Raw genomic sequence first — 24,274 nt, 5'->3', positions numbered from 1 at the left:
CCTTCAAGAAGATAAAAAGGAACCTGTCACTTTCTAAATTAAGAGTTTATTTGAAGAGAATGAACTACTTATTTATATTTTTTCCATAAACACTGCTATGTGTAGGCCCATGTTGTGATGACATGCACAAACAGCTGATGATGAAGATGGACAAGAACTGAAACTTGAAGGGGTAAAAGTTATGAGAAGACCTAGGATATATCATAGCCTAGGATTTCAATTAGGAGTGTTCATACACCTCCCCACTTCTGTGGTTCTTGGATGAAGAACTAAATGCAGCTGTCTCTGGAGAGACTGCAGGAATTTCTGTAACATCAGTTAACAGTGTTTACCTAAGTCCATTTTTCACTGACTCATCTGCGCACTGAGTTGCTACAAGTTGGCCTCTGCTCAGGAAGACAGCTTGGCAGGAAAAAGATTCTTCTGCTTGCTCAAGGTCTTCTTACTGACTAGCTGCGGCCAAATTCTCAAGCGAAGCTGGAAAACATGCCAAGAAGTGTAACTCTGCTTGTTTTTCTTTTCTGTCTTGGTCATAAAAAGGAGTCGCTACCCTGCACCATGGAAGATGCAAGTTAGGGCAGTATTATGATTCAGCCTGGGTAGGTGGAAGAGAATAGGATGTGCTGGATGTGACAGGCATGTTGGCTAACCCAGCTAGGAGAAACTAACTGAGAATGGTTAGCTGACAACGTGAATGAAAGGGAAGCCACTCTACCCAGAGAAGGGAAAGGAGACCTCCCCTTACCGCTCCTTACAAAATCAAGGCAAAGAGTAAGGACTCTCCGTGACACCCCTGCCCAGAGTCCTCGGTTTCCTCCTCCACCTACGCACTCATTTAATTTAAAATAAATGCATGACTCCAGTCTTTGAAAAAGTATCTACAACACACTTTAACAACAGATCTTTACTGAGACCCTTACACACTTACTGAGAGCCTTACACACTTTAACAACTGAGATCCTTTTTACTGGAGAACAGCACCTGAAGTAGGAGCTCTTTGTGTTTGGTCTCCATCTACACACACCTTCATGGGGAACATGTTAAAAAATATAGTATGATATGAGGACCAGACAGTGAAGTTAGAAAAACAGATTAGAAAGAGGGTGCACACTTCTAATGATCTGGGTGATTAAACATTGGAACAATTTAGCAAGATTGTGGGGGATTTTCCATATGGTTTAACATGTTTATACTTAGGCTGCTTCATAACATGGTATCTTGTAACAAATTTGTAAACACAGTTTGGTAACGCAGATTTTTGCTTAAACTTGCAGCAAGTGTATAAATAGATTTAAAGTTATTAACAGGAAGGGTAATAAAAAAAATAATGAAATCATACTATCAGCCACTCAGGCGATCCCAACCACCTTTCATACAATGCAGGGAGATTTCAAGCAATCTCCAAAAGGGCAGACTGGGTTAGAAAAGAAGAAAAGAAAAATAATATTCATAAGAGATTTATAATTAAAGCCAAAGATTCATTTCCGTTTGAAACAGATGGTCAGGCAAAGGCATTCTGGATAATTTAGCAAAAGCCTGTGCTTCAACTAGCTAACAAAAGCACCGATTTAATCTTCCATCTAGTTGCACAGGGTAACCTGTTTATTGCGTATTACAGATCAGGAAATAACTGCATTGCTTTAAAAGAGAAACATGCTTACAGGACCAGTGCAGATTGGAATTACAAACAGCATTACTGTTTTTAATGGAAATACTGAAAATAATTTAAGATTGTGAGTGAAGAGAAAGACAAATAAGACACATACAATAATAGAAAAGAATGAGAGCTTAAGGGTTGAGGGAATCAGGAAAAACCTACTGTGACTGCAATAAATAGTGGATAGCTAAAGTAACGTTGAATAATGCAGTACATTTAATATACATTTAAAAGTAAGATTTTCTTTGTTTCTTTAAAGTAAATTAAGGAGTCATAATATCATGACACAGTTACAGTACTGGATTGATAAATCTCAACAGTAGTACTAGAAACATGCTTTCATACCTGGAGAAGGTTTCTGTCTCAGAAGAGAATTTGGAAGAGAGTCATCAACACGTCTTTACCTCTGGTAATAAGAGAGATTGTTGGCAACATTACACCAACAGTGTTTTTCTTCCAGCTGCACTCCCTAAACAAATAAATAGTAATTTTGGTTTAATGCTGTCTCATCAACCTCCATAATTTATGAAATGCCCATTTAAGCCGGTAAGCATCTCACCTAGGCCTATAAACAACGGAACTGCAACCTCTCAGACTCGCCCCATGTTCATTATTAAAGCTGTTTATGTTTTCTGTCAGCACTGATGCCCTTGCAACTGTACTTGTGTTTATGTTTTCAGAACATACTTGGTGAAGAAATAATAAAATTAACGGTTTGGGGGGAATAATACCACAAGGCAATTACAGTCTGAAAACGTTATGGAATTAGAAGACAGTTCTACAAATATATTTGATATTACCCAAGGGAAAATATTACTCATCTTGTTGTATGGAATTAGAAGATTTTAGGATGCAAATTATTAAGTGAACCTCTGTATTCCTCTACACTGGGCTCCTCCCAGTTAAACAGAGAGCTAAGGTAGAAGCAGCTTTTAGAATGTAACCCCCACCTCCCCAGACTGTTGGGCTAATGATGAGAGCATTAGCTAGTGCTCTTCATCTCCAAATTCAATATATAGCAGCTGACTTAGGCAATCAAGAGGCTACCATGGTACTGCTGCACTCTGATTTAACTACTGCTGCTACCAAATTCCAGCAGAGCACACCTGATCAAGTGTGTGAGGAGTGCTAACATTATGGTTTAAACATTAGGCTGCAATTCAGGACATCTGGGCTTTCGCCAGACCTTGCCAATGACTTCCTCTGTCACCTTGAAACAACCTATGTCTCATTTTCTGTATGTGAAACAGGGACAAAAATAATGCCCACCACTACAAATGACGAAGGCAGATTTAGTAAACATACAAGAACTGCTCAAAACCAAGAACACACACAGTGAAGGAAAACAGTGGAAGAAATAACTAGGTATGCATATCACAGTAGTGTTTCAATAAGATGAAGCAAGTTTCACTATCCAGCAATGATAAACCAGCACGTCATACTCAGGATCAGGAAAATCAGAACAAATATTTGTCCACAGTGATGGAAAGTAGCTATTTCGTTTCGTTCACTACTCACCTACATTATCTTCAACACATCCAGTTTGGAGAATACAACTGTTAAAACACTCATTATGCATGTTACCCTGAAGGGTATATCTGAGTAAATATAATACACGTATATCTGATCTAAATAAGTGTGAGTTAAACAGTGATTACCCCATTTCATGGAATTGTGAAATGCGAAGACGTGACTTCTGAAAATTTACTTCCTAGAGTAGGGTCTCCATAACTTTCCTGAATTACAGGCATAGCTGCTGGTAGGATACTTTGGGATATAAAATATAAAGAGAGAGCTTATTTTATATCCTCTTTATTTAATACAGGTTTACCTTCTGTTTTGCACAGTGGGCTTTTAGAAAACAGCTACAGAAGTTGAAAAAAAGAATGGAATTGGGAGAAAACATCACAATCGCTTTTCTCAGAACAGTTTCAAACAAGCTTTTGTTCTTTTCAAGTGTAAGAATAAACAACTCCTAATGAGTGAGAGATTGCCACACGGTGAATGAGAAAAACAAACACCAAGTATGTAGCCCGTTCCGGGCAGGCTGGGAGTGCCATCCCGAGACTGAAGCAGCAGGGGATGCTCTAGGCTCAATGCTGCCTGCAGGACAGAGTTTGAACATTGCTGCTACCGTCCATCACAGAAGATTTGAGCTTTCCAAACTCCTAGATGCCAAACTACTTTGCTACTTGAACCAAGCAATCAACAGGTTAAAATAAGTTCGATGGTGCAAACAGAGCATACAGCAAACTGCACTAGCAATGGCTACCTGGTAGGCCTCCAAAGTAGCAAACAGGGAGAAATCATCATTAGAAGGAGAAGAGCAATGCTTTCATAGGAAGCTGTATTGGGTCCAGCCCATGCAAGGTGACTGCAGACAAGATTTGCAGGTGACACAAAGGCTGGTAGAATGGTTGGTATACAACAAGGAGGACAGGGCAACCACAGAGTGCTGCAGATTACTCGATAAATTCAGCTTCTTCAACAAAATGTGTTTTACTGAACCCCTGGACTGATGCACAGAATATATATAACGAGAAATGAAGGTGTACCAGGAAGAATGAACGGCTGGTGTGGTGACAACCGTCAAATCAATTTGATAGTCACAGAGGACATGTACTTTGTCAGAGGCAGAAGAGTACTCCTTACCTCTTCCTTCATATAACTTGAATAAAATTAATACTGGAATACTGTATCCACTTCTGATGTCCACATTTTTCCTATTTTTTTCCTAGTCTACTGAAAAACTGGACAAGCTGTGTAAAAAAAGCCTCGGCTTCTACTCTGGAACTGGAGAATGTGCTACACAATGCTTAGTCTCTAAGGACCCCATCTGTTCAGCTTTAAAAAATATATATATATATATTGGAATACAGATGTATAATAATAAAACACCAGGTGCCAAAGGACTCTTTAGTCTTGGGGATAAAGGCATCAAAAGGTAGGAATCTGTAGCCAGACTAAAAATGAAATTAGGAAGAATGTATACATATTTTTAACTCAGATATTAAATACTGCAAGAGATTTACAATGGGAATTAATAGATTAGTCATATTTTTCTGCTTTAAGTCAGAACTGGATGCTTTTTTTTGAAGTTTAGCCAAGTAACTGTTATCTTCTAGTTAAAATTTACTAGGTTTGAGTAATGAAATGGGAATTAAAGTATAGGAAATGGCTACCCAGCATGCTTGTGTCTTTAGCAAGACACTGTATTTAATAAGTCTACTATATAAGCCTGAGTACTTCTGAGGAACAACCATGACATATCTGAGAAAGACATGATTTTATCTGGACTTTAAGGACTGTCTTCAAGTGCAAGTCCTCATGCTGGTCTTTGTAGGCATGAAGGAGAAGGAAACAGATGTCAGTGGGATCCCATCCAGTCGGATCTGCAATAGAGAAAATCTTCCATTGATTTTGATGTAACCATCCCACAAGTTTAATCAGCATGTAGAAGAAAGTGATTGGAAAGAAAGTACAGGAACCAAAACATCTACTGCTTCATTTAGACTTGCTTGTTATCTGGGGATAATTATTGGAGCTTGGCATACTCACACACTAAAAAGCTTAATGACTTTAATGTTAATGACTTGGTAGCATGACCTGAGGCTGAGGAGAGTGGTGGGAGTGGAAGCAGCATGGCATGTTCCTCCTTCACAGAAGAACTGAGGGAGCTGATGCAAACCAGGCACTTCTTGTTCTTCTTGTGCTGCCGTTTGACACAGGAGGGTGCCAAGCTGACTTTCACATCTGATCTTGAAAGCAAAATTAATCATTTAGCCTTTCCTTTTCAAAGGGAACACAAAAAATCTAGAGGCAGTTAAAATCTCAAAGAAATCACAGAGAGAAAAATGTCAAAGAGAGCAGCTGTAAGGCTTTTGTTGCTGAAGTCATGATGCTGAAGGCTGGGGCTGTGTGCTCCTTCCATACCCCTGCAAACCCTTCTTTTTGGAGGTTAACATTTATTTTATCCCCATGCCTGTGAGGGATAACTTCCTCTGCCACCAGAACAAAATGCAGATGATGTAAATGTAATTTTCAAATCCCCAGTAGCTACCCACATAATAATAAGAGATCAATTATTTGAGTATACTAGAAATCAATCTGGGTAAGAGATTGCTTAGCGATTACTTGACAGCCTAAGAGATCTGGTAAGGACAAACTGTACCAACAAAAAAGCTGCAATGTTCTCTTCATCAAAACTAATTCTATTCAATCCATCTGAATTGATAAAATGTAATGAAATCTGCTAATGAAAACTGAAATAAAACTGGAACCCATCAATAAGAAATGGTATGCTGTCATGGAACGACTTAAGAAGGTTACCCAAAGATACGAGATCACTAGTTACACCCTTGGCCTTCAAGTTTTGCCAGTACTCAGAGCTCTGAAGGCTGTTTGTTTTAGGAAAACACACACACACACACACGAAGGGGTGATGGTAGATTAAGTGTTTCTATAATGACATTCAGTTTACCCTCCCAGAATGATCCTTTTAAGCAACTTGCAATTTCTTCATTCCATGTACCATACTAGTCACAGCTAGGTATCTTCATTTTCTCACAGGGCCATGTTTTCCCTTCTTCTCTAACCACATTAGAAAATAAAAGCACATCTTGGTTATCTAAAATGAATGAATTACTCTATTGCATTGGATTTTGGCAAATACTAGATTCTGACACTAGTTATGTCCTTTTCCAAACTGCATGCTAGATACTTTTCCTACTTTTAGGGCCCTTTGATTTTTTCTTGCATGCAGTTCTGTGGTAGATAATCTTAATTAGCAGAAGCAAAGCTGCATTTAAAAGAGGAATAATTGTGGCCTTGTCAAGTAACTCTCAAAAGTGATTTTTTTAGGCAAATCTTGGGAATGGCAACAAACATCACGGCCTGCAGTAATTTTAGGTGATTAAATACTTGACTTTTACTGAGACTGAAGTTTATTAGGAATTTTAAAAACATATTTCTCAAGCTGTGTTGGTATGACATTTCAGGACCCTATTCTCATTTTGGAAATTCACAATTAACAGTCATTAATCAGTTATTCTACTGTGGTCACAAGCTAAACTTTAGCAACATTGCTCTGATTATAATTCAAACACATGGAATTTACGAAATAGCTTGTAACTGCATTGTGGAGTGTACCTTTGCTGCAACTCCAATTCAAATCTAGGCACTTAATTCGATCTTCTTTCATGCTCCAAACTACATTTATATCTACTATTAACTTGTTTGGCAGAGGCAAAAACAAGCATAATTCAGAGAAAGGGAACATTTTTCTCTTTTCACACTGACCTGTCTTTTACATGACTCCTTCACTTCATCAAGACCTTGAAATATGTTCCTCAGAAATGAAATGATGTACTTTATTGAGTACTTTGCTGAACAGAAATGGAACACTGCACTGAAGCTTATGTTATCTAAGTGCTAAATTAAATCTTATCCTCTTTTTTTTTTTTTTTTTTTTTTTTTTTTTTTTTTTTTTTGTGGGAATGTGCATTCTCTGCCTTTTCTTGGGAGCTAGAAAATAAGTGATTGAGAGCAGAAAGAGCAAAATTACTGCTGTCCTGGGAGTACAGTTCATTAAGCCAGTAGTCAACCGATAAAGAAGTGTGTATTTCAGTGTCCTTCTCTGAGCTAATGCTATCTTTTGGAATGGTGGACCTAACGCTGATAGCATAATTTCTGATTTATGCATCATGAAGTAAGCTTTATTTTATTTACTTTGTTTTAACATCACTGATGGATATTCACTGGATTTAAAGCGAGATGGCCAAAGAAGCATGTTAGAGTGTGAATGCTACACATGGAAAATTACCAACTATTTTTCCCAGGACTCAGGTATAATGCACAATAGTCAGCAAAGGCATAGTGCTTTGGTCACAGATCTCCAGATCTGGAAAAATATCCTATAGAGCATACTATATGTTATTCTTCTTCTTCTTCTTTATTCAGAGACATTCTGAATGACTTTTGGAATGGAAGCTGGCAGATCCAGCACCCCCATTTTTACTCAAGAATACTACTGGAAGAAATTCAGTGTCTCCTTATAATTAAAGAATCCAGACATAACCATGTCTTTTGTCTAATTGCATTGTAGAAGCTACTTATTCTTTGCCATCAACCAAATCTGAAGCTATTTAATTGAAATAAAATTTAACAGCGTGTTAGTTCCTAGTTTAATCCCCAAATGCTGCTGCCCAATATCTTACCTCGTAAGTTCTAACTTTTGTTGCTGTCTCACTTTCTGATGCAAAAAGCTAATAATGTTTGTAAAAGGCAACTCTCAAATGTGGATGGCTGTATAGAAGTGTGAGTGTTGGCTGCCGACTGAGCAGTGCATGAAACATGGTGAGAGAAAAAGAAAGCAGCTTATTTTGTGCAGTGAGACCACAAAAAAACTGTTTCAATGTTGTCTAGACAATACCTCAGATAAGCCATTATGCATAATCCTGTACAGACAGGAATGTGAGTGCTCTTTCATCAGCTTGAAATCCAATCAGCATCCATTACTTGCAGGGGAGAGAGAAATTTGCTGGGTTTAATCGCCTAATTCACTTTCCAAAACAGCCACATGTCTCAGCAGATACAGGAACCTATAGGGTGGCTCCAGACAATGACTCCTTTAGTTATAATAACTCATCTCCCATGCCTGAGCTTCACAACCTCAAGGACATCTTACAACATGATCCATATAGAAGGACTGCCATTATAGATTTACTTACTGTTCTTGGCACTTCCTTCCTCTGGTCTTTATCTGTAGTCAGGATAGTCTTTTCTCTCCAACTTTATGTCAAACTGAGTAACAACAATAAAGATAAAAAGCTAACTTGTAACAGCGGATGATAAAATTATTTAAGCATTTGAAAAATAATTCAAAGAGCTTTAGAATAAGATTGAGAAATCCTGACAAGGATAACACAAATATTTTTCACACTTACAGGACCTTAAAAAGAAATTCAGAATGATATACTTTGTTCAGGGTGCACAGATCACAAGGAAAGGCTTTTGTTCTTCCATTTTGTTTTATTTCAAGCTTTTCTTTCTTCCTTCCCTGCAGTTATGCTTCTCACTCCTCAGGATGCTTTGGATTAGAAATGATTATCCAGGATCACAGCTATCAACAACACATGGAAAAGCAAGTAATATTGTCTCCCTGCTCAGGTGGGTCCTTCCAAAGGTGTAGCTGTCACTAAGATCACAACAGAGAGCTATTTTCAGTGCTGCCTTTTTCTTGTATCCATAATAGCATTTGTTAAATAAAAGGGTCAAGAGAATTTAAAAATAATAAAAGATGCTCCCTGCCCTTCCTCCCCCAAAGACTTTTTCTAGATCTCTTCAAAACATGGGTAGAGAGACCAGCTACTGTGACTTACACCAAATATAAGGTTGTTTTCAAGATACCTTGCACAATAAATCATCCTGAGCAAAGGGTTAAATGTCTCAGTATGTCTGTCCAGCAATTAGGATGACTGATGGTTATGATTCAGAGTATAGGACTGTAGTTTCAGTAAGTCTGGTGGCCTTCTTTGAACTCAGACCTTCTTATGAGGTACCTGTCCTACCTTCCCAGGGATAGGACAGTAACACATCCTGAAGCCTGTGAAACACTGCTGTGGGTGAATGAACTACTCTGTAAACAGAAAGCTGGGTTTAAGCGCTCTGTAGTATCACCAAAACCTCAAGACCATTGTACTGCTGGAATGCAAAGAGAACTAATGAGTGAAAGTAGACAGGAAAATAGCAATGTGGTATTTTCACATCAGGGTATTTTCAGCAAAAGATTCAGGAAGGCTTCCAAACTGTACATATTTTCTATCCCATTGTGAATCCAACCATTGCCCTATAGCAGATCAGAGAATTGATTTTAAGGGAATCAACCTAACTGACAGCCACTGCAGCCTTAGAAAATGTACTCCCACTGCATGCTCTTACAAACACTTGTGGCATGTATATTTAATATACAGTCATGCAAGATCTGATCCACTGTTCTGCTTTGCACTGATTGCTTTCAAGGATTCACATTTTGCGGGAGGAGACAAAAAAAAAAAAATAAATAATTTTTACAGAATAAAACATTGTCAGAGAATAATGCTCTCTGGTTGCTTCAGACCAATAAAAGAACCTTGAAACATTCCTTGGAAAGAGGTGATCATAGATCCTGTGAGCGTAACACTTCATTTCAATGCCTTTGTTTCTATTATGCAAAAATATATCAAAATATCTCAGTCCTTTTTTATATATAATTTAGCTTACACATCTGATTTCATCTCTTTCCAAATGACCTCAGAAAGTCAGAAACGTTACTGTTTCTTTCTGATTCTGAACTCAGTGTTCAACACAGGCATATTTCAAATATAAACATAGTGACTTGTGTGTTAAAATGTAAACCGGACAGCATACTGTTTCAAAACCAGTTCCTGCTTCCTTGACTTCTCTGCTAATGTTTATTATGGAAACGTAGATTCTTTCCCAAACTAGAAAGGTACATCACAAAAAGTGCCTCTACATTTGTCCAACTGGTACATACATTTGTGTACTGATAACTGATCCAGACTACTTGTTAAAGTCTTCGTCTCTTTTCAAAGACAAAAAAAAAATTCTCTCAAAGACATGTATTTTATACATGCCACTTTGGAGTATAGTATCTCAGGATGTTTTCATCATTTCTTTTAAAGACATTAATGGTACATTTAAAAGAAGTGACAAATTAGAGAACAGTTGAGTTCCTGCTCAGTCATTGAATATTCTGGATCTCAAGTAAAGCTAGAAAGACTTCTCAGAAAGTTAATTATTCCTCTTACAACCACACAGTATGACGAAAAGTAGTGACAATATTAAACACTTCTGCAGATACACATTATCCTTTTACGATTATTTACAGGTTACGATTATTTACTCAAGAAGCCCATTCTTATTATCATCTGAGTGTATTCATTAAAAAGTAACTCTAAAATCTGACTAACTTGTTTCTAAGTGTTTGCTAATGACAGCTTTATTCTGCTTAGTAGCTGCAAATTTGCAATATACCAGTTTTTGGTAATGTCTGCAGTTAGTTTCTTTTCAAAAAAGTCTTTTTTTTTTTTTTTTTTTTTTTTTTTGAGTGTTGGACATGATCTAGATTTTAGTGTGTAATTATTTTAGGAATGTTTTAATTTTTCAACCATAATCAATTTATATAAATGTGATTTCTGTTTCAAATGAGATATAGTTGGGAAGCACGCTTATTTTAAATTTACCAAACTATGTTCTAGCTAGTTAGCAAATGAACCATCAAATTTGTTTAATGTAATTCATCTTGAACCTTGAATTTTATGTATTGTATCAATTATCACAGATTATCAAGAATATGAAATTGGTACATCCATTAACCATCCACACAGGTGAACAAGGCCTCTAATTATATATGTAGTGGAAGGAGAAATGCTGTTTCAGAGGGGAAATGTCACAAAATCAGCCCTGCAGCAACAAAAATAATAAAAAAGCTTATTGAGTTAACTTAAAATAAACAAGAACAGAATTGCTATCTTCAATGCAAAAAACAAAAAACAACAGACTACTTTTCTGAATGCCATAAAAATAAACTATTTTAATAGATACATAAATAAGAAGTTTAAAGTAGAATTCTCCCCAAAAACATAAAGATGACCTAGCTTCTGTACAGAAACTGAACAATATTCACGTGACTACTTAATCAAATAATCACTTTGTTACATTCAAAGTAATTGGAGGCAAATACATAATGAAATGATGTACCTGAATCATTCTCCTTTCTCATCCTAGCAGTGTCTACAATATTTTCTTGCTTTACAGTACTCTGAGGATGTGGATCTGTTAAATAAAACTCTGAATGATAGAGTGAAAATAAAATTAAAAATCAAAGGAAACAAACAAACAAACAAACAACCCTAGCACCCAGAGGGGCACCTTGCATCACCCACTAATTAGAGTTGCAATGGAAGACAAAAAAGTATTGTGCTGTAAAATAAATTATGTCTTTTATGTACTGTAGTATAGCTATCTTAAAGTGTTTAAATATTACATTCACTTTGGTGATTTTTTGGTGCTTTTGCCTATGCCTATAATAAATTATACATGGCATGTGCTAGCTGCTCATGTGTGCTGAATAACAGCCTTCTGGTTTTACTACAAATGGGGTGAGCTTAGCACATTTAGGGAATTTAAAAAGTATTTCTGGTTTATCTATGACAGACACAGTCTAATTTAAAGCAGCTTTCTTCCCATCAGGCTCCTCTCCCGAACCCCCCTCCCCCCTGAAGTTATTCGGATGGCTTCATGCTTTTGCTGTGCTGTACCAAAAAATCTCATAGGTTGGTGACTAACACTCTCTGACATACAGAGGTTCTCAAGGTTTTTTTTTTCCTTTCTCCCTATGAATCATCGGTCAGTTTGAAATCATCTGCCATTTTAACCTCTCCATAGTCTCCAAAAGTTCCGACTAATTTATGCAAGGAACCACCATTTGTCCATCAAAAATGGGATTTCTGAAGTTATCTGTGTTGTTATCTGGAATGTAGCTGTAATGGGTGAGCACCATTCTTCCTGTAAAGGAGAAAGTTTGTCGTGTGGATGTTCATGAATCCTCAAGGCACAGTGTCAAGGTATCTTGTGCTGGTGATATTTGAGAACAAATAAAAAGATGACAGCTTCCATCCGTAGTGCAGAGCTGGCATTTCTGGTATACTCTGTGAGAAGTTCAATAAAATCAGGCCAAGCTGACTTAGACTTGGCAAAAGACCATGTGCTTGAGTCTATCCACCAGCAAGACGTGAACGGCAATGTAATGATTGCCCTTTTTTCCGATTTGCTTTTTTCTTGTTCTTATTCTTCTTCTGCTTATTTGCACCTTTACTTTTATCTGACTTCTTTTTCTTTTCGTCCTCCTTAAACCACGGACCCCAGACTCCTCCGTTCAGCTTTGGGTTACTCCGAGGGTCCTTAGGTGGGTATCGAACAGGAACTGCAGTCTTATTGAACTGTGAAAGCCTCCGCAACAACTGCTTCACTACATCTGGATACCGTGCAGAGAGGTCCACCCGTTCATACGGATCAGCGGTTATGTTGAAAAGCCACACGGTTTTGCCAGCTGACCAAGAGACGCGTTCGTTGTGCCAGCGGTTGGGGCCCACGTTACTGAAGGCCTGTGGAGGCACCCAGTCGCTATATCCAGGATTTCCTGTCAGTAGTTTCCAGTGATTCACTCGGATGGCAGACTGAATCGCGGTGTTCCAGATCCCGTAGCCAGCTGCCCAGGACCCATTTTTGGCTTTGGTGTAAATTGGGTCGATGTTGTGCAAGATGTCTACCCGTGGAGAACGTCTGCCTTCGCTAATGGTTTCCCATATATCATAGCCATCCAGCTGGATGTCTTCATCGATCTGTCCTTCTGCCAGTGTGATCAGAGTGGGGAACCAGTCTGTGATGTGCACCAGCTCCTTACACACAGACCCTTTGTTTTTCAGAAGGGGGCTATGGACAAAGCCAACAGCACGGATGCCTCCTTCCCAGTAGGTCCCTTTGCTCCCTCGCAGAGGCCAGTTACTTCCTCCTGCCATTGGCTGCCCACCATTATCTGAGGAATATATGATAATGCTATTGTCATAGTAACCATACTTCTTTAAAGCAAGAGTTACATTGTTTATGGCTTCATCCAAACAAGCTAGCATCGCAGCGTATCTTCTCCTGTTTATGTTATTTATTGATCGATAATGCTCAAAATACTTGCCTGGTGCCTGAAGAGGTGAATGAACGGCTTGGTAAGCAATATATAAGAATATAGGTTTCCTGGGATTATGGGAGGCCAGGATTTGTTGTACTTTTTGCGTGTACATCTGCGTCGAGTAGATGCCATTGTCATGATCCCAAGCTGCATTATCATTCTCGTACAGGTCATAGCCACATATCCCAGGGCTGTCACATTTGAAGTGAGTGTAATAGTCACCACTGCCTAAGAGCGAGCCAAAGAACGTGTCAAACCCTCGCTGTGTGGGCATGCATTCTCTGCGATAAAATCCCAGGTGCCACTTGCCAACCATGTGCGTTGAATAACCAACCTCCTTCAGCTTCTGAGGTAGCGTGACGTTATCCAGAGGCAAGCAGTTGGGCTGCGTTGGCCGGATGATGGAGTGCTGGAGGCCGGTGTGTATCTGGTACCTGCAGGCAGGCAGGAGACAGACAGATGCATCAGGCAGGGGGAAAAAGGAAACTCTCAGGCTCTTACCCATGGACACCCATGCACGTAACTAACAGAAAAAAAAAATCCTGAATATGAAGCAACTTTCATTTGAGATATTTCAAAGTGCATCTATCAAAAACTCACAAGGCTCTACCGTTAAATCTGCTGAAACAGGAGAACAGCATCTGTTTTACTTCACAAAGAGGGGCTCCCCCCTTTTTCTGGCCACTGGGCAACAATACCAAAGGAGTAACATGACACAGCAGCATCACATACTCCCCTCCCTTCTGGCCTCATTTTTAGCACTTTAATTTCCTTCTAGCGTGAGCAATGTCAGGGTATCTCAGATGCTGCCTGCGAGCCATTAGTGAGGCATTACTATTTTAAAGCCAGCAGTCAAACTCACCGGCAGTATTCCTTATGCATAATACAAAACCGAGAAGGCAGAATGATTGCGTGACTTTTTCTGGGCATAAACAAGTAGCACAGCCCTGACTTGGGACCAGCTCTCACAGCATGCGCAGCACTGAGACCCTGATGATCTGATTTCTGATCATCCATCATGCAAAACGCACATGGGCTATGACTTAGCAGAGATGTTACTAATATAACAGTGGAGCCAGCCGTCAGCATGTATGTTACGGGGCCTGGCTCTGCTCCCATGGGGTCTCCAACAGTCCCACGTGTGGGCATTTATCTCCTGAGTGAGAGGCCTAAGTACGTGTGTAGGGCAAGCACTCTAGCCAAAACTAAGGGTGCAGGTGTATTGAAAGATGTTCATGAGCACTTGAAAGCATAATTTTACTCAGAACTCATTTTCTGTCTTTGCCTAACTAACATGTCTTCGCAATGTTCCCCTTCCTGAACTGAATTAGTCAAAATATCTATATAAACAGGATATATTTTGAGGTACCGTTTTTTTTGAGGTACCATTTTTCCCCACAAAAAGCTTTCTCATGTCACCATTTCACAATGATTATAGGAAATTATGTGGATATATACAATTTTTACAATACCTCCTAATTTGCTAGTGGTAAACATATCCGCAGCATGTAAATATGCTGGACTTTGAACATGCAACAGCAGCATATTTAAAGGATAGGATAATAAATCCTGCAGTACAGTCTATGTGTGAAGAACACATATGGCATCCATATGATTAGAAAATGAATTCAGCATGGGCAGTAGCAAGTATCAAAAATCAAGCACCAATCAGTTTATACCACTTTGTCACTAAAAATCAAATGTAACAGCACATTGCAAACCAAAGAAGGCTTCTCCCTGAGTGTGGAACAGACTGAATTCTCAGCCCTGAGTTGAACGGCTAGATGCCTCATTACTGGGAATCTTCCTCAAAAATACTTTTTTATTATTTTGTAGTTGGGACTTCCTGACACATCTTGCTTGTATTGCCAATCTGACTGGCCTCCTGAGCTATTTAGAAAATTAAAAACATTAGGCTCTGCCTGTCCATAAATAACTTAAAGTCTGCTTTCCTACGATGTCTTCCTGGACAAAACCTTAGTAGGCAACATAGATGTCTTTAATGCCTGCCAATCTGTAATAATTGTGTAACTTCCATTTTATTCTTGGACTTCATTTTCACAGACCCAGAAGCTCCTGTCTAACTACTTAATCGCAGAAGCTCTGGGTGCTGCACTCCTGCTTTAAGCTAGCCTGTACTCAGCACACTGCAGCACTGCTTCCCTTTGTCTCCCTGGCACTTCTTCAGGGCATTGTTTCTATCCGTGGCCAGCTTGGGGATCTGAAGCCCTACCATCCAATTGTCCCAGAACTCAAGGGCTGGTGCTGACACAGGAGAGTTACAGCATACTCCCAAAATTATGGGTTTCTGAGCTCTACTCTTTGCTTTCATAAAAGAAATGTCACACACACACAAATATCCACATCTTTCCCATGATTCAAGTATAACATTACTCTTCAGAACAGGTAAATTACGTAAGGAAACCGCACTGACTAATGGCAGTGCCCCATACTTCAGTTTACTCCTTTGAGAGTCTTCAGAGGACTGTGCTCAGAAGACATTTAATTTCTTTCCCCTTGTCTTTCCCCCTGCCTTGTCACACTCCTTCAGTAAATTCCTCTGATCTGACCTGACTGAAAAAGTCCTTGCTCGCAGCCTGCTGTTCTCATGCATAGCTCCTGCCTTCCTGAACCTTGGCAGCCTCTTCTGTCTTGAGATCAGCACCCAGGCCCTGTAGGGCAGTTTCTATCCAGCTGCGCTGATTTTGCTGGAAGTCGGAATTTTCTCTGCAGTGACGTTGAGGTAATGGAGACCCCTCCATCCTCCTCCTTGACACAGAAGCTGGACTTGGAGGGAACGGACAACAGAACAACACGTTGCAGACTAAGCTGCCTTTTGACAAAGCTTACACAGCAAATTGGGTATTCATACAAAGTTAATTCTCGTAAAGAATTCATAACCCACACGTGGATTCCCCAGCTAAGGCTGGATACAATTGTGTATCCAAGCATGAAATTCCTACACTGGCAATCTGACCAATACTGAACCAAAAAATACCATGGATTAGCCTCAGTTTATACATATTCTTCTCAGTATAATACCTGAAATACAGCAGTGCATCTTGTTGCAGCAGTCCCTTCAGTAAGTCACTCAATATGCTGGCTAAAACACACAAACACAGCCCTGCTCAAATTCTTTTCTGTCTGATTTCGTGTGCCCTTGGTATGTTTTCCACATGTATGTGGCTGCTATTTATGGCATAGCTCCTGAATATACATACACGCACTCATACATATAGATTGTATATGTATTTCCACACATGTAAAAAGGGGTCTGCAAAATAACCAATTTTAAGCCAAAATATTCCAACTGCAAAAATGCTTCAAAGAAATAGCAACCTGTAAGTATCAGGATATTCTTCCCTATCACAAAAATGGCCAGGATTTGCTCACTTTTCTGTGCCACATGCCTTCGTAATTGATCCATTATGTGCTGATATTACTTTTTTTCAGTGAAAGTATTTTATTTTCAAAGGACTTTCAGATGTTTCGTGGGAAAACAAAGCAATCTGAGCAAAAGACTGTGATTATATGGAAGTAAATGGCATTAATAGCAATAGGAAAAGTCTCTCAACATTACTGCTTTGAAACTGTATTTAGACCATGTAAGAGAAAAAAAATGATCACAGCAAAACATAAAGGAAATAAGAGGCAGATGCTGATCTGGGGGGAGTTCTCTTGGAAGATGAAAGTATGAGCTCACCAACTGCCACCAAATTGCTGTGAAATATGTTTTAGAGATTCCGTGGCTTTCCACCCCTCACCAGCTAATTCTTCAGAACACGGATTTAATCCCAAATGCAGAAAGCAAATTCTGATAATGAATTGTCTGGACCTCATCACTGTAATTACAACATTAGTAAGCAGGTCACTATAAACAAATGCTGACAGACCAAGGAATCCAATTGTTTAGCTTTTCAGACGTTGACCTTCATGGACAGTATTCACTGTCCACAGACCTTTATAGGCAAAAGGATGCGAGTATTCTGTATGAAAGCATAGGTGTTCAGGGCTTGTGAATACCTGATGCACATATACTGTTCTTCCTTTCTCCTTACCCCTCCAGGATCTAGATCCTGGCTGTCTCTGTTAGATGGCTCTTCAATGCACATTTTGTCCTCTCGTTTCTATTTTATTAGTGTGGAAGCTGTTTACAGGAAAAACACTGTTTTAACTGTTCCAGCTAAGGCAGCTGCTTTTTGCTAGCTGAATGTTACACCGCTCTGTTTACTTGTTTGTAGTGGAAACTTTAAAGCAACGGATTCCCAGAGAGAGTGTTACGGTGACTTCATGGGTCCTTCTGGCTCTTGGATGCCGAGAGAAATATTTTGGAGGTTTCTTAAAATAAATAAATAAACAAATAAATCCTCCATTCTCAGTTCAGTGCTGTTTTTCAACATGATTTCCCTTCCTGTTTCAGCCTACAAGGACACAAAGCTCGGCCAGAGGCTTTGACATTACTCCTACCCCCAGTCTCAAGGTGCACTGTCCATGAAGTTGTTAAAAGTCAACTGGGCATTTGGGTGCCGGAATCTTTGTGGATGCAAATCACCACAGGGACACTAAAGTCAATTTGACCTGAGCTTGAGGAACGTGTTAACGTTTGGAGACCTAATTTCCCACTTCTGATGTCCTTCGTAAAGCTAAATTGCTTTCCCAGTTCTCATCTGAAGAGCAAACCAAAGAAGAGGATCAATGACACTGATCTTTGCACATTTTCATTACTACTCCCCGAAGCAGCAAGCAAGACCTAAAGTCTGTACAGGAAAAAGATTCTCCTGGCATGCCTCATCCCCATGGCGCTTATGCAGTCTTAAACATGCGTAAGCCAAAGCAGTTTTCCTTAAAGACATCTCCCTAAGGAGTTTTCTATTCAATACTTTCCCCTTAACTTCAGGGTGGGTTCTCCTCTGAGAAAGAAGCTCAGATGTTTCTAATTTTGTAATGTGCATGCACAAAACCATTAATCTGAAGCTTTCATAATTTTAAAATACTGGATTAATTGTCTTCAAACCGAGACTCTTTTAAGGCTCACTGAAGATTGACAAACCACAGTGTGAAGTTCCTAATTTCAGGAACTTTTGCTAGCACAATTCTAGTTACAGCATGTGGGAAATTTATTTTTAGTACACTTGCATATCTCAGGAAATGTTGAACAAATTTTCTCAATTTTTAAAATAAGAAATTCTAGGCTAGGATTTAGAAAAAAAATAAATATATATATTAAAGGGAGAGGGGTAGTCCTGAGGTATGCATGCTATGTTCATTAATTAATTATTGATCTTTACGCATTTCCTTGCACGGCAGAGATGTGCAAAGTACCTGACCAGACACAAACCAACATGAAAGAACCACACAAAAATATGACTTTGCATCAGAAATATTTGTCATAAAAACAAAATGTTTTATGTTGAATCCGCTCAGGTTTTTGCGAGTTAAAGAGGAGGGCAAAGTTGGAAAAGGGGCAGGTTGATACAGGAGATACTGGGGCAGGGAGAAAGAGCTAAGCTGATTTAAATGAGATGCAAATAGACCTATGACAGCCTGCCACAAATTGCTGCAAAGCCTTCAGACTGACAAAGATGAAAGCCTTCGCCTGTAGCCACAGTGCTTCTTTCTCATTTGATATTAAGTATAATTAGTTATAAACAAAATGGTTTCTAAATTTTCATGATTTCTATTTCCAGTCTTTTCCTAACCTGGAGATGGGCAACAAGTCTTGCCTTTGCTGATTTCCACTTATCATGCTCTCGTGAGAGAAAAAGCAGGCAGCAGGCATCTCAGCATTTTTCATGGTAGCAAGTTTGAATATCTGTGTTAGATGAAACCAGGTTAACTAAAATCTCTCAGTCACATCAGTATTGATGGACCATGTGTTATACCTTTTGTAAATGCTAGCATAAAAACTTTGGTTTTCATGCAACACGGTCTTCTCAGAAACAATCTTGAGGACCCTTGAGCCTGTACTATAGAAGTTAGTTTGTCTTTCAATAACAGCAGCTACTGCAGCAGTGCAGGAAAAAGTGAGGGTTTTTTCTGCAATAGGTCCTGGATACTTGCTTCCAAAGTAAAGCTACAGCTAAGGCTTCAGTTCAACGTAGAGTTTAAATCTGAATGTGATTTCAGTCAGGTAGTTGGCTGAAACAGGACCAAAGTAAGCAATCAAAATTTGTGGCACTAACATGAGTGATGCTATAGGTATGGAAATAACCCACAAATCAGCCATGCAGCATTTTGTCCTGCTTAAAATGTGAACAACACAACACTAAGGAGTGAAGGAACTGCCTTATATCTGAGAACATGATCTGTCATAAAACGTACCCTTGTGATGAACAATGCAAATTAAGGATAGAAAGGATGTGGTGGCTTATGTTGCCTATTTTTCTATCTGCTTACAAGCGTGGCCAAGACATTCTGCATATCTACAGTATCTTCCCAGGAGCTTTAATTTGCTATTAATTACTTGTATTGATACAGAGAAATGGTAGGATATCTAAAGGGTTACTGCTCTGAGATGGCAGGTGTGTGACTTTATGGCAGAAGAAGGAACAAAGACTTACTTCTAGAGTATGGAGACAGTTCTTCACTAGGATGATGAGTTATGGTTGGAGGATTCAGAGGAGCTCTGTGGCAGCAAGCTACATGCTGAGTACTGTGCCCACAGCCTGCCAGTGCTGTTTAATTTCCTAGAAATTTGAGGGAGGCAAAGACCGTCCATTTTCCAAAGTAAACATCTGCTTAAATGCATCTACCCGCCATTTAATCATTTTTATCCTCTAGCTTATAGCTTCAAGATTTTTAGAATTTCTCTGGGGGTAGAGGGCTATGAATGTAGAGGGATCAGAGATGTAAATGCAAACTCTAGACACCTGCAGACTTCCACTGTATTGGCCCACAGAATACAAACCGAAGTTTTCACACGCAGACATATGCTCAAGTTCATTTCATATTCAGCTGTATTCCTTGAATTTTTGTGCTTATAAATCATAGCAGAAAAATATCCACTTCTAAACCAAGTGTTTACATAAAGAGTCTAACTGAAATTATTTACTGTTTTATCACTCTGGCAGGGTTACTGCAACTATTTCACTTGAAAGATTCTGAATCTTGCTCTACTTTCAAGCTTTTTTTTAAAAAACAAAACAAAACAAAAAACAGCCAGGGCTTTTCCATCAAATATAGAAAAAAAGAAAAATAAAAGTATTGATTTATTCATGGACTAATGATTATACAGTTTTTGCTCCCTCCAGTTACCTTTTTTCAGGGACCTACAGGTTGTTTAACCAAATGGCATTTGGAACCTGATGCCTGAACTCCACCTCAGCATCATCTGGAAACTCTGAGCTCATGCAAGCCCTGGCATTTGGTCATCTGAATAATGTCCTTACACAACTATACTGCTTACACTGTGAACATATTTTTATCATCCGGCACCTAGAAATGCCACCCAGAGCTACATTAACAAAAATAAACATTTATCGAGAGCAAGAATCAGAGGGGCCCAGAGTGAGCTCCTTGTGGCCCCAGGGCAGCAGCTGATCCTGCTGCTCGAAAGCTGGGGAAGCAAGCCCGAAAGTGGTGCTCTTTGTGGCTCTCTGCTCCAACCAATTGTGCACCGGCTCCTTCATCTGCCCCAGATCCTGCTGACGAAACTGTCACCCCAGGAGGGAAGCAGAGCTTGGGAACAGCAGGAGAGAAACTGTTGTCTCCAAGGATGCTAGGGGAAAAACAGCTGACTACAGAACTAAGCCGGGAGAGAAAAGGAACAGAGACCTTTCTGCATTTCCTTGGGGTTACTCTCCCTGGTTGGAAGGGACATTTTGTGCAGGGAAAAAATAAAAAGGGTGTAATGAAACTAAAGCAGAAGCTTCAACTTGAAATCACCCTGTGTAATTAGTATTTTCATATACTAATTCCTATTTTTTACAAAACATTATTAAACTCGCAGCACATCCGCTACTAACCTTTCCTGTCATTGAGACAATTTATCTGTGCGAATGGGAGGACAAAAAGGATAAAGGAGAATGTGGGAGTAAGAAGCAGCTGGAATGCATATGTGTGTGTGCAGCTATTGTTTTCTTTGCTCGGCGTCTGCTGCAGCTGTGGAAACAGAGCACAACGTTTCCAACTTTATCACTGAACATTATTCATTTAGAGAAAAGGAAAAAATGTGTGATCGCAAACTCAACGCTCTTGGTTTCATGTCTACATGTAAGTGACATGAAAAGAAAACAATCTGACTAAATGCTTCGCATGCCAGCCACAAATCCAGACATTTGACCAAATTCCGGGCTCCTAGCAAAAATAGACACTTTTGGATTTTACAGCTAATCAGCACGTTATATGGGAAAGAAACACAATGCTTTGAGTCCTGGAGCATGCTGGACCTGCTTGAACGAGAACAGAAATTCACACAAACAGGTTGTCACCACGTATTTCTCTGAAGTTAAGGCAAGCAAGTATGAAGGGAAAACCAATTCAATAGTCTAAGACAAAATCCTCAGACTTGCTCCAGTCATTTTTCCAGGAGGGAAAGCAGAAGAATATGACATAAATGGAGTCTAAAAGCCATGAACTGGAGGGCAGAAGAATCCCCTCCTCAGGTACTTAAATAAAATGGTCTCCAGAGCCTGTTGCAAGCACTGCACAAGGCTGGAGCAAGACCAGCATGTCAGAACAGGGACATGGCACACAGCAGCTGGAAAAAGCTGGTCTGGGCTACAGCCCCCATCTCCTGAACATGTGAAGTGACCTTCATTTTAACCTGCATGTACTTCTGAGACAATGCCATCGTGGATACTATTGATATCCCGTGCTAGTCATTCCTGCAGGTAGGGTAATTTTCAGCATTTCAGTGTCTCCTTGGAGCATTCTGCCTAAAAGAATACATTAATTGATAATATCATAGGCCTCTTTCCACAACTAGAACAAAAATAATTGCCACGTACCCGTGTGAAATATTTTTAAGCTAAAAATGTCAAGATTGAAACTTACAATTCTGTGACAGTTCAGGAAAATTAGTTCATCTTTTTATAAGAAGAATTTATTCGGTGAATGCACCTAAGGAACATGAAAGGTATCCATTATAAACTCGCCTTTCGTAAGAACTACTGTTTGATAAAAATGGCATATTGATAACATTCCTTAAGGTAGCAGCCAGTTATTTTCTTAAACATAATTAAAGTACACATTTAGACCATTTATTACTATTTCTGAACTAATATTGTCCTTATGTATTATTCATATATCCCTTAGAGTCTATATCAATCTAAGTGCTGTAAAATGACCTTGAATTGATAGAAAGGATGACTGAGAACAAAATGACAAGATATAAAATGGAGGTTAATAGTGACCATATCATTTTTATATGATAGCATTTGAGAGAAATAATTGCTCTATAATTAAAGGACATTATGACACTGCAAAAATCAGGATTATTTTCAAAGATTCAGAGACATCTCAAGTACTTTACATACCTTCAAACTATATCCAATCTGCGTGGAAATATCGCTTCTATTAACCATTGAATAACTACATAAACTTGCCATTTCTGAGCGTGACATTGGAGAATGTCACAGTTTCATTGCTTTATTGAGCTTAAGTACAACACAGGCCATTAAGTTTCTTTCAAAACCTTAGATTAGTCTTTAAGACTTTAAATTAGAGATGAATGATTATTGAGAGTATGCTAATCAAGCCATAATGCCATAATCTCTTTTTAGTATTTAGAATATTCCTATCCTGCTCTGTGAAATGTCTCAAGGCACCTATTATGGGAAATAAAGATCAGATTCTAGCCCCCTGTATCAATATGTAGCTACTTAAACAGAAAGATCAGTTTCATTAATTTCAATTGATTTTTTTTTTTTTGCTCAGTGTCATCAAGATATCAAAATGAGTCCCTGAATTAATGAATGAAACCCCTTTTCTATTGCAGATTCGTTGTGAATGCTGATTAAGAAATACTCTTAGATGATTGCTTGTGTCATCTCAACTTTACCATCTTGTGTTCCACCTAATGTAGCCTATCATATAACGTTATCACAAAACATGTATGTTTGCATCAAAAGAAAACAGTAATCTTTTCCTTCACCTCTCACGTATCACAGCATTCAACATAGCAGGATATCCACCTGGAGCAATGTGATAGAGCTGAGCATGTATATCTAAGGCTTAACTACACATTTCTAAACACTTGCAATTAATACTGCTGAATACATCAGGAAATGATAAACAGTTATCCAAAACTGGACATTAAAAATTAAAAAAAAAGGGAGCGTGCAATCCACTTATTCCACTTAAGCAACATTAAGCTTTACACAGCCTGCAATGCCCACCCAGACACCTCCCATTCAAGATCTTTAGCACCAGCCACATTCTTGTCAGCAAGATAGAGATGCCATCTGATGTTGTCTCTGCAGGTATCCTGGGACAGATGCTTGCCAGCAGTCATTTCATGCCATGCCAGAACTTCTGCTAGAACTGAACTCATTTCCCAAGAAAAGCTACAGCCCTGACTGCATGAAGTACAGTTTTATCTATACTGAACAAAAATGCATTTTGACTTTTCAACAACATAGATAGTTTGCTGTGGTGACATTCACTGGCAACAGCAGGGGCACTGAATCATTAGCAAAAGGAATAACCTTGACTTGCAAGAGAGGGCCGGGAGCCAAGAGACACATGCCTTCTTCTGGGTTCTGCCTGGTTTTTAGCCTGAGCATTGCAAATGAATTCTAATTCTTCTGTCCTCCTGACACTCTCAGGTTAGTTTCTTAGTCTTTTGTGTTTCCCATCTCTTTAAGCATGGATGGTACCCTGCACCTTGCACAATGCAGCAGCAGGGCACTCACTGACATTCAAAATGGGCTTTT

At 39.1% G+C, this 24,274-nt stretch overlaps 1 protein-coding gene across 1 annotated transcript in view; it reads right to left on the bottom strand.

Moving 5' to 3' along the window:
* Positions 1-11,032: 11,032 nt before the first annotated feature.
* Positions 11,033-24,274, bottom strand: part of ARSJ (arylsulfatase family member J) — a 39,500-nt gene continuing 26,258 nt past the window's right edge. The window contains exon 2 of the mRNA XM_082758462.1: positions 11,033-13,834. Within this exon, the coding sequence (XP_082614588.1) occupies positions 12,433-13,834 (1,402 nt within the window). The 3' untranslated portion in view covers positions 11,033-12,432. The remainder of the gene's footprint in view (positions 13,835-24,274) is intronic.

The sequence above is a fragment of the Aythya marila genome (assembly GCF_965140915.1).
Source record: "Aythya marila genome assembly, chromosome: 4".
NCBI classification, from domain to species: domain Eukaryota; kingdom Metazoa; phylum Chordata; class Aves; order Anseriformes; family Anatidae; genus Aythya; species Aythya marila.
The sequence above is the reverse complement of the archived record's forward strand: the minus strand, read 5'-3'. Positions and strand labels throughout refer to the sequence as shown.